The 12,279-nt window shown below is 35.0% G+C and overlaps 1 protein-coding gene across 2 annotated transcripts in view; it reads left to right on the top strand.

Annotated features, from left to right (window-relative positions):
- LOC137398179 (active breakpoint cluster region-related protein-like) overlaps window positions 1-12,279 on the top strand; it is a 45,473-nt gene that overhangs the window by 8,042 nt on the left and 25,152 nt on the right. Inside the window, exons 3-5 of one of the 2 annotated variants that reach the window (XM_068084286.1) lie at window positions 7,837-8,011; window positions 10,248-10,406; window positions 10,920-10,982. In XM_068084286.1, coding sequence (XP_067940387.1) covers window positions 7,837-8,011; window positions 10,248-10,406; window positions 10,920-10,982 — 397 coding nt within the window. The remainder of the gene's footprint in view (window positions 1-7,836; window positions 8,012-10,247; window positions 10,407-10,919; window positions 10,983-12,279) is intronic. The other variant, XM_068084288.1, reaches the window with a different exon arrangement.

Raw genomic sequence — 12,279 nt, 5'->3', positions numbered from 1 at the left:
ACTGACACCATATTATCAATAATCCATAAAAATTGGTTGAAACAGTTTTTTCCATACTATTTTATTTGCCAAAAAGATATTTCCCATTGAAGAAATTCAGTCCAAAAATCTCAGTCCAAAATGTTACCAAAAAAGTTGTCAGGTCATCGCAAACATATTGACGATAAAAAATTTTAAATACACTTTGTTTATAAATAACGAAACTTAAATTAAATGAGTTAAAAAAATACATATTCTCAGAATTCTGCGATCTACGCTACCCGCCTTGACACAGCTTTTGCAGAGCCACTGTAGTTACTAATTTAGCGTTCATGCTTAGAATAAAACTTCACAAGAGCCAAAAATGGATTTCACACATTACCATGGATCAAAAGTTTACTAGTAAACATCAGATAGTGCGTTTTAATGAAATCAGTAATTTGAAAGATGGACTTAGTTTTTGTTGTGGACAGCGACTATATAATTATCGTTTCCGTAACAATCAAACATTGCCTGTTGACCCTGTACCCATCAAACACAATGACGGGATTGGAATTATAGAGACATGCAAGTGGTCAATATTGACCTATAATACTAAGAGTTGTATTGTTGGCATGCATACGTGTAAGGAAGTACAGCCATTGTTATCGCGATTAAACATGAGAAAATAGATGCTAAAATATTCACGCCCCTTCAAGTTTAGACAAATCTCATTTTGGAATTTTTTTCACTATTTTGGTTTTAAAATTGATAGCGAACACAAATTATATCTTCCATTTCCTTCATGACAAGAGCAAATTGTATTTACTTCAAAAAAGACATATCTGTAGGTTATTGGTCATAGATATGCAAACTGTACTAGTGAGTGTCTTTGATATATAGCTGTGAAAGTGAACTTTCAACTTATTCAATACCAGCATCATACCAGAAGGTTGTTCAAAAATCAATTTGTTCAAAGCCGTAAACCATTTTTCCCTTTACAAGTAATGTAAAAAATTTAATCCATTTCAAGACTCGAAATGAATCCAGCATTTTCACTATATTTCGCAGCAAAGACTGTATATTAAAGGAACAGGTAGGCCTACTATGGGAAGTGCACTGAATCTCTCGTGAATATTTTATTAATAGAGTTGACTAGGCTAGAGTACGTGTTGGCGTATCTTTAGCTGCTCATTCCTAAGACTCCTTCCTAAAAACTCAAATTTTATGTGATTCAAAAAATTTAGAAATAGTTTGTTTTATTCGAATAAAGGATCCCTACAAAAATCATGTAAAAAATATCAAAGCGTTTTTCATTTTTGCAAGCTGTAACAGCAAAACATTGATCGAAGGGTAGCCAACAGTTGAACATAATTAACGAGACAGAGAGGAGTGTTTGTCACCCACTGATTGGATTTTCTCTGCTCATCTTCAGATTGCTTGAGTTTCAAATCTTTGCTCAGCATTTCTTTAAAAAAAATCATGGGATTTCTTTTTCAAATTTTGATTTGTTTGATATCTACGATTTTCAAAAACCAAAAGTAGACTATGTCTATAAACTATTTTTTAAACTAAAAATCATGAGTTTTATCTACTTATGCTTAATGTTTATTTTACGTCAATTAAAGGTTTCAAGGTCTTGCATGGTTTGTGTTCTTATTTTCTACATGACAGTTACAGGGTTTTAACACATTTCACTTCGATTTCATTTCACGTGATAAAAACCAATTGTGTACAACCTCTAACAATTATTATTAAAATGTCATTGCTAGCTGCTATAACAATCTTCTACCTAATATCAGTTCTCTTAGCAGAAATAGGTATTTTAAACGCTATATGTCAAATCATTTATTTTAGTTTGTTGGATAACTGTTGCCCTTTTTTGTTTTATGATTTTTGTATTGATTAATTTCGAAAACATTTCTATTTGAAATTAAATTATTGCCGATACAGCAATTTATATATACCGGTGTATATATATACTAGCGGAATACCCGGCAGTGCACGGGTATTAAAAATCAGCTTATAAGCAGTTATAGCGATGCCACACTTAGAAATCCGGCTTATAAACAATACCACTTGCCATTAGCCTAGCACATTGTCAATGGCTAATTTAAAGGTGGACTTGCAACAAAATTCACATTACAGTTATTTGGTATCAAAAAATTCACCTTGTCTTACTCTGCTGTGTTGGAGGTGCTAAATATGTGGATATGGGATTACAAGCTCTTAAAAGCTCAAAAACGAACAGTTGATCGCAGCCATCACGAAACCGCCGTAGATAGGAATCAGTTTATTTCTCTGACGTAGTCATTGCATTTGGTTATTGTTTTGTCACGTGATGTTGTCACGTAAATTGAAAGGCCAATAAAAGGCTCAATATAAAACTTTTCGTAGCACTAGTTTATGACAAACATTTCGGGTTTTACCGGAGACCCCGTATCAAATATAGATGCTCGCTACTTTACAGTTTTGTTTCGGCTTGAACTAATCGTCTAGTCGTAATCTGATCATTAGACCCAAACTTCCCAGATAATTTCTGCAGCATTTTTCGATTATTACAGGTGATCAACAGGCTTGTCATGTTTATCAGACAATGATATGTACTCCTTCGAGCTAAGGTTAAAAAATTAAACAAATTTTCACGGTAGGTTATAAGATATCAGTGCACAAAGTAACAGCATTACAATGACGATAAAATAGACGCGTAAGAACAATAGACATGGCTTTATTGAATGTGTGTAGTATTTTGTGAATATATTTCGACGAATGAGGTAGCGTGAAAGTGTAAACAGAAGCCATCTTGTACAACTACGTCCCATTTGAGCCATTTTGAAAAGAGATTCTAATCTACGGTGGTTTGTGACGGCTGCGATTAACTGTTCGTTTTTGAGCTTTTAAGAGCTTGTAATCACATTTCCACATATTTTGCACCTACAACACAGCAGAGTAAGACATGGTGAATCTTTTGATATCAAATAACTGTAATGTGAATTTTGTTGCAAGTCAACCTTTAGTCATCTACGGCTCTTACTAATACAGCGAATGACGTTGCGCCGTAACGGAGAGCAGTAGCGTATTTTCACCTACATAGTGACAATTTATCAATCACGCGTAGCGTAGTGGTTCAGCAGATCATCTGGGGAATGGGAGGTTCCGAGATCAAATCTTCCGCAATACGAATTCTTCATTCCAAGATTTTAATAGCTATTACTGGACATATCGAAGTACACAAGTACACACAGACAAACTTTAAGATTTATATATATAGATTTAAAAATCAAATTTAAACTTTTTAAAGAAAGAATGCGTGTTAGTACATGCTAGAAAGCTCATGATATGAGGATTTCTTTGTTATGTTCTGTAACATTACCTACAATATCTGTGTAACCTTTATTTCTAACATAGACTACTGACAACACCGAATCGAATTACAGTTGACAGGCTTCGGCTTGCAAACTCATCAATATCTGATTGTTTCGTCTAATTCTGGCCTCTTTTCAACAAGGTTTGCAAGTTGCTATTCTATGCTGACAGTTGACATGAACCCTTGTTGAAAGTTTGCTTTTGCTGTTTCTATGTTATTGATGGCAAGAATTCATAACAATTTAACTCTTTCCTATGAGGCTTTCTTATGATCGCTATTAAATTCATTGTTAGTAATGTCACGCCTTGATAACAAATTTGCATCAGTCTTGCTTGTCCAAGTCTAGTTGATACTAAATAGTATTGTTCAGCTGCAATGGTTAGTAACCCCACGCTTGTCGATGGTATAGCGTAGATGGTTCACTTGTCGATGGTGTAGCGTAGATGGTTCACTTGTCGATGGTATAGTGTAGAGGGTTTGCTTGTCGATGGTACAGCGTAGTTGGTTCACTTGTCGATGGTTTAGCGTAGATGGTTCACTTGTCGATGGTATAGTGTAGAGGGTTCACTTGTCGATGGTATAGCGTAGAGGGTTCACTTGTTGATGGTGTAGCGTAGATGGTTCACTTGTCGATGGTGTAGCGTAGATGGTTCACTTGTCGATGGTATAGTGTAGAGGGTTCACTTGTCGATGGTATAGTGTAGAGGGTTTACTTGTCGGTGGTATAGCGTAGAGGGTTCACTTGTCGATGGTATAGTGTAGAGGGTTTGCTTGTCGATGGTATAGTGTAGAGGGTTCACTTGTCGATGGTATAGTGTAGAGGGTTCACTTGTTGATGGTATAGTGTAGATGGTTCACTTGTTGATGGTATAGTGTAGATGGTTCACTTTTCGATGGTATAGCGTAGAGGGTTCACTTGTCGATGGTATAGTGTAGAGGGTTTGCTTGTCGATGGTATAGTGTAGAGGGTTTGTTTGTCGATGGTATAGTGTAGAGGGTTTGCTTGTCGATGGTATAGTGTAGAGGGTTTACTTGTCGATGGTATAGTGTAGAGGGTTCACTTGTCGATGGTATAGTGTAGAGGGTTTGTTTGTCGATGGTATAGTGTAGAGGGTTTGTTTGTCGATGGTATAGTGTAGAGGGTTTGTTTGTCGATGGTATAATGTAGAGGGTTTGCTTGTCGATGGTATAGTGTAGAGGGTTTGCTTGTCGATGGTATAGTGTAAGGGGTTCACTTGTTGATAGCATAGTGTAGAGGGTTCGCTTGTCGATGGTATAGCATTATTCTCATATATCTCCTAAAGAGTCTGCCATGCTGCAACCACTCTGATGCTGCAAAAGCTTACAAGGAACAACCATACGGACTAGAATATAACTTGAACAATTACTACTGTTTCCAGCTATTTCCTGTCATCATGTTATCAAATAATGTAAATAATACATTCGCTAATGATATTTTGTCCAATCAACTGTGAGCTTTAGTTGCTCCTGGTCAAACCAAATAGAGCATGGTTGAATCCACTTGGTTGCTAGTTGTATTTCTTTAGTTGCTTTTGCTACCTCTCCCAGCTGAAGCTTCTCTCATTAGAGACCTTCTGTTGCTTGTTGGTGGCTACCCCTTTTCCCTCAACCACTCTTATAGCGATGTCAACCGGGAAGCATTTGATTTATAAGAGCAAGCATTTTCAAGCGCTCAGCTTCAATGCATGTACCCTACTTTTCCCTTTGTCTCCAAGCGCTTCAGCCTATGTGACTCGTTGTATTCAAAAAAATCAAAACAGATAGTCGAGTGTAGATAAAAATCGTTTTTACAAAGAGCAGTCAAGGTTACACTTAAAAGTTGGTTTTTATGGACAATGCCAACGATTGTCATCCACATTGCATTACTCATGGCATACTTAACAAATGAATTCAGTAAAATGGATGAATTTATTTCTTCTCAAGTAAAGAAGCTTGGAATGAGAGCAATGAGAATGGCTGAGTATTAGTTTTTCATGATATCGTCTCAGAAGATGAGCTTGTGAGGACTTGGAAAATGTCCACCGCTGGTGTTTTTTTCGTTGGTATTTTAAATGGCTACCATTTGTGGTGAGAAATACTGTGAGATTGATGCTATTTACTGCCGATATGAACCAAGCTGAAGCTGATCAAACATTTGTGGTAAATTAGCTGGAAATCTAAAATTTAAGAGTGGCTCACAACATGTATACTTTCGTAATTAATGGCTCGATCAGGGATCTGTAAGATTAGCTGTAAGTCTCACTGTGTTAGCAAATTAATTGTTAAGGCCGGCTACACAGTGTAGATATTTACCCCAACCGTATACACTCTATGCGTACGAAATCCGAAGGTACCCTCATGATGGTGGCTACAATAGCACATCATCGGTGTCCCAACTGCCAACCCTGGAAATGCAACTGAACTGTCTGTAACCACCGTGTTGACACTATTTTGATGCAATGACTGGTCTAGTTGTAAACTTAGCCAGTTCGATATGGTTTTACAATTATAAAGGTTCAGCAAATGACTCTGAAGAACATCTGTTAATTCTAGTTGCGACTATTTTCAGCTCAAAAGCATTAATCCATATATTCTAACAAACTTCATTATAACGTATGTTTTTCATTAAATTACTTTTTATCCAAGCTACAATGTTTATTTTAGTTTTAATACTGAGTGAGCCTATCAAATGTGAAGTTTGAGCATCTTTTATAGTCTTGTGCCGTCATCAGAACTCTGTGGAAGCTTAAATAACTTTTGTATGGTATAGATTCATCTATGGATTATGGTATAGATTCATTTATGGAATATGGTATAAATTCATTTATGAAATATGGTATAGATTCATGTATGAAATATGGTATAGATTCATTTATGGATTATGGTATAGATTCATTTATGGAATATGGTATAGATTCATTTATGGATTATGGTATACTGTAGATTCATTTATGGAATATGGTATAGATTCATTTATGAAATATGGTATAGATTCATGTATGAAATATGGTATAGATTCATTTATGGAATATTGTATAGATTCATTTATGGATTATGGTATAGATTCATTTATGGATTATGGTATAGATTCATTTATGGAATATGGTATAGATTCATTTATGGATTATGGTATACTGTAGATTCATTTATGGAATATGGTATAGATTCATTTATGGAATATGGTATAGATTCATTTATGGAATATGGTATAGATTCATTTATGGAATATTGTATAGATTCATTTATGGAATATGGTATAGATTTATTTATGGAATATGGTATAGATTCATCTATGGAATATGGTACAGATTCATTTATGGAATATGGTATAGATTCATTTATGGAATATGGTATAGATTCATTTATGGAACTTTCCTTTGTATCAAGTTTATAATCATTTCATTTCAGTCACTTTGGTGTCGTTGGTAAATTTTTTTCATTATATTCTTATTTTCATTTATTACATTTTCACCTTAACTGTATAAGAGTCAGCATTAGCTGGTGCATAGCTCACTCTTATTTGTTACACAAAACAGACTAGCGTGTGAAAGCGAATTCTCTGAGAAATCTTACCATTCGTTCCATTGCTTACACGCAGTTCATATACAGTAGGCACAGCAGTTCATACAAATCGAGCTATACCCACCCGCCTCAGGCTGGCCAAGCGGACAGGGTCTCACACTCTAAGCACGTTGTAAAACTTGCAGTAGTTTGTGACTATCAATAGCTTTGGTTCTATCTCATTGAATGGAATAGTTTAAGGGTCTTAAATTCAGATTTCCTTTTTAGGTCATTGACCTGTATATTTTACTTCTTTTATTTGTGGGAAGCGGCATTCTATATGAGTCCAAAATCTGTTTCCTCAAAATACTCTGCAAGAATATATCACTGCGGTTCCATGCTTTGAATGGGTTTGGAGTTGCTTCCACTCACAATCATAGACGCAGTAAAATCTGAACGCTTTCGACGCCATTTAGCTTTGCTAAATAATTGTGAAGGAATATTTTGTGACAGTATTTCGACATCATAGAAACACTCACTGCTGAAGGGTTCAAATTGATGATACTCGGCTAAGCTCTCCTCAGTAGAGGTAGAATAACTTCAGCACGCATCAGCCCACAATGAATCTGACCCACGGACAAAGTTCATGCAGGTCTCTTCTACAAAACCTTCTACTGCTACTCACTGCTGTTTCTGCTTGACATTTGCTTTTACGTGAACATTTGCGTGCTAAGATTGGGTTGTTCATATGAGAATGATGAACTAATTACTTTTTTAGTACAACTAGTTGATTACGGTTTAATTGAAAAGTGACCGTGACCCGAAACCGTTTTGTTTTGAAGGATATGTCGCAAATTTTGGAAAGATTTATAGTGTAACTCCAAATCGGCAGTGGACAACTCTGAACCAGTTCGAAGTGTGGAAACGCTGTTTATGTTGTTCAGACTAACTTGGTGTAATAGATCCATTGGCAGTGACATCTTGTGCACATTTGTTTCATATACTGGCAGGCACCTACATCTTGCGCTGAGGAAAGCATTGAAGATCACAGCACATCTGCTAGTCGGTTGTCAGGCAACAAACCAGTGAAAAAAGCCTCGTCTCGTATGGTACGCGTTGACTACAGCTGTAAGGAGTCGGGTCCTCAACCAATCAGAGATGAGAGTGATGACAATGCAAACTCAGGTTAGTTAACCATTGCCGCTCAGAAGTGGCAGAAGATAATCTGAAGTCTACAATTAGCTAATGTATGATTGTTTTTAAAAGATGTATTATAGCGATAAAGTCTATGCATTATAAGACATTGTTACAGGACAGACAACTTCAGTTTAATCAGGAGTTATTTTCTCGCTAAATGGTTTATAGTTATTTGGCAGATAGAAATACAGAGTTATTGTTATAGCTATGTTGCCAATCCTCAACTGCGCTAGTTAAACAAACCTGTTATTGGTAACGCACTATTATTACTTCCATTTCTGTTACCCAAGACTTCTATAGGTCGTTGTTTAAGATAGTGAGCATTTGTCACAAAAACCAATCCTGCTACTAAAGTTATTATGGGCGTGTTGTTGTATAGCCCAATTTTTCAAGTATGTATTGCTAAATAATTTATGTCTATCATTCTAAAACACTCTGCGTTCGGTTTGACGGCTGCTGTTATGGGATAAGAAGTAATAAAATTATGCTGCCTGTGTTTAAATAATAAGTTGAACTCTGTGGTAATGTAAAAATCTGTAGGCGCTAAACAAAAATTTGTCATAAAAACTTGTGGCATCAAACAAATTTTTATGAAATGTAAACTAGCAATATCTACATGAACATAGAATTTTGAATCTATTGACCCTTTTATACTAACTGCGCTATCAATGGTTTCTATGAGACGTTGTTTTGTCGATGAAGCAGTCGATCAATTCCTTGATTTTTGTTGCTCAAATAGATGTTGAAGCTTGCCTGACAATCAATGAAGTTGTGGTGTTAGTTTATTGTAGACGAGAACTGATTATTTAACTATATTCTATGTGATGTCATTGTGGCCCCTCGGATGGGAGGGGTTTAGCCAATGAATTAAATTGACTGATTACGGCTGTATATCATTCAGCTTGTCTCATCTTATTCTGTGAAAAATTATCCAAAAGCTACATTAATGTGTTCAATTGGTTTAATTACTTTAGCATATTTAATACTAGTACTGTGGCAGTCTGGTTCGCTGTGTCAGAGATCATCATGTGTAACGACTATCTACACAAACAGTCAATTGGCACAGGTGGTAGAGTATCGGTTTACCATGTTGATATTCATGAGTTCGAATCGTGTTAAAAGCAATATTTTTCTTAGCCGCTAAGCGTGGTTTCAGATGGACGGATGGACCAACACAGCTCTTATTATAGTAAGGATTGGTGTGCTCAGCTTGTTTACTTCAGTAGCATTGTTGCTCTTCAAAGTAGACCAAGGCTATAAACCAATTACCTGGATAGTCTTTTCAAGCAGTTGCTGTATGTATTGCTCTGTATCAGTGCAAGTATTGATACATGTAGCCTACAATTATGACGGTGTCAGCGCTAGATCCAACACTATGTTGCTTGTTGGAGACACCTGGCTTCGATCGCCTCTCATTGGCTAATGCTGTTTGCATCAGCCACACTTTTTGTATTTTAAAAAGATAGGTTCTTGTAGATTTTCATACATATTCATCTGGGGTGCGGGTGAACAAAGAAATATAAATAAGATATAAATATTTTATATGAACAGGTTATATTTTGTTTAGCTGGTTCCATAGCTCGAAAATAAAGATATATACTTATTATAAATTTATCAATCTAATTATGTGTAAAATTAGATTGATAAAGGATAATCACTAAAAATATTTTTCATTGTGACTTTATCTTTTAAACATGTAAGTGGTAGGTTTGATTCTGTGTAGGTACAATGGTGAGTGATGGAAACATGGGGTTTAAATTACTCGAGTTAAATTAATCAAGGTATACTTGATTTATATAGTTTTAGTCATTTTTATATATATTTTAAATGTTTGCTATCTATTTACTTACAAAACTGTACCATTTTAAAAAACTTTGGACTTTGTTTGATGGAAATGATATTATGTTAAACAGAGTTTTACTGAAATTTTTACGACATATGTCAAAAAATTTGCGTGTAGCGATGAATGTTAGTTGAGATTTGACTGTGTTTAAAAATAATAATTTTTTATAAATCGCCTCAAAGAAACATTGATACTGATAGATTGATCATTTTGTATAGCCATGAAGTAGGTGTTTTACAATCTGCCTCGCATAGACTTACTGGTAGTCTCATGTGCCAGTGTAGTTACACCCAGTACTGGTCTAGGTGTTTATAATTGTCATGCTATCTATGTCTATGATTATAAATATTTCTGATAATTATAAGTAAAAGTATTCTTCAGGTGAGGCGTTTGATTCTGATGAAGAAGATGACAACCCCCAGTATGTGCGGCTCGTCTACAATGCGTACTCAAATGTACACCTTGTCAAGGGTGATGACACAGATTCTTTAGCCTCAAGCGCTAGCCTTGAAGCTGAGAGCTCTCCGTCTCCTCTAGGCAGTGAGTTTAGTAGTTTTCTTCTCATTACATTTTGTCTATTAAAAACTAGTCGTAGTAAAACAACTAGCGTAGGTTTGTTCTATGTTGTTTGGAAGTTGTCTTACCATTTTAGTAATATAGTTAAATATTATTAACACAAAGCTGTTGTTCACCATCATGTAGAGAGTAGCTCATTATAAAAACTGGTTGGCACAAGCAATAGTCTATTTGCTGATAGTCGGGTTTTGCCAGCATATGTTTGTCAAACCTCAGAACCACCCAAAAACTGTGACATTCAATTGTAATCGGAACATACTGAAGTTCTTACCAAATTTGACATGACTTGGATTGTTGTTGTGTGTTAAACATTGACCATAGGTCAATGCTCATATTTGTGTATAATGGATTGTTATGAATTCTGAAGTCTACCAGGTGACCCAAAGTCCCATAAATGATTGCATGTCACATCAGAAAATATTTCTCTCTCACTGTAGCTTTAGTTCTTATCACTAATATCTTACCTCCCTTCTCTAGCTAAGACTAGGTACAGAGGGCCTCAGAGGCAGACTGTCTTCTTTGACTCTGATTGGAATATTGGTAAGTGGGCTACTGGTTGTGCACCCCCTGTCTAGCAGTAGGATATGCCCCTGTTTACTGTCCAATAAAACCTGTTCTTTGAGACTAGCTTGGGTCCTACTAACAATGTATGTTGTGTTAATGGTGGCTTGATTGAGACGACGCTTCTGCAAGGCTAATTTATTCGGGTTCTAAATAACTGCAAATATGATTTTTTTTAAATGGTGATAGAAAAAACTGCTGTCAAAAACTGACATTTAAGAGCATTTGAGTTGCATTTTCAGCAGCAGGCCGTGTATCTTTGTCTCACCAATACATAATATGGCAGGATTACATTTCTTTTCTTGGTGGGAATGCAACGGCCTGTTTAACTAAACGTAAATGTATTCAGTTGAGATTATTAGACAGTAATTAATCATTAACTATGTTACGTATAGCACTGCGTAAATATTAGCATTACAAGCAGATACTAGTTCAAAGCTACTTTCTATGTTTTGATGATAACCTCAACAGTTCCGAGTTTCTGACCAAATCCATTTATATTTGCAAAAACAGGAACTTGCGTTATGACATCACAAAGAAAATAATCCTTCTCATTTCTTCTATCGGAAAGACTCTGCTACGTGACAATTGCTGCCGATGTAGCGTAGCTCTCTGTTAATTGATTTTAAGCAGTTTTTTTAATCACTGTTTTTAAAACGATCTCCTTTCAATGTTTCGTAAACTCGATTTATTCTCCATCATTTCCATCAAATGTGTCCCTGTCGACAGTGGATACTACCTCTCAGCCAATTACATTGCACGAGTTGTCTATTTTCAACCAATCAACAAACATTGAGATATTCACATCACATTTTTTCACTTCTATCTTATTCAGGCCTGAAGTAATAAAATGCATTCAAAAATGTTTGATTTACCCAAAAAGCCGGAAAAAATTGCTAAAAACCATTTTGAAATTTGCTAAAGTTATCTTCCCTCTTAATTGAATGCTCAACCCCAAAGCTATAAATATTTTTTCTCTTTTCCCATTTATGTTTTGAAATTTGAAATTTAACTAAGCATTATTATAATACATTATATTAGTATAATACACTATATTATTATAATACACTATATTATTATAATACACTATATTATTATAATACACTATATTATTATAATACACTATATTATTATAATACACTATATTATTATAATACATTATATTATTATAATACATTATATTATTATAATACATTATATTATTATAGTACACTATATTATTATATTACACTATATTATTATATTACACTATATTATTATAGTACACTATATTATT

This window comes from Watersipora subatra, chromosome 1, assembly GCF_963576615.1.
Source record: "Watersipora subatra chromosome 1, tzWatSuba1.1, whole genome shotgun sequence".
Taxonomy (NCBI): Eukaryota; Metazoa; Bryozoa; class Gymnolaemata; order Cheilostomatida; family Watersiporidae; genus Watersipora; species Watersipora subatra.
Note: the sequence above shows the minus strand (reverse complement) of the source record. Positions and strands in the feature narration are given on the sequence as shown.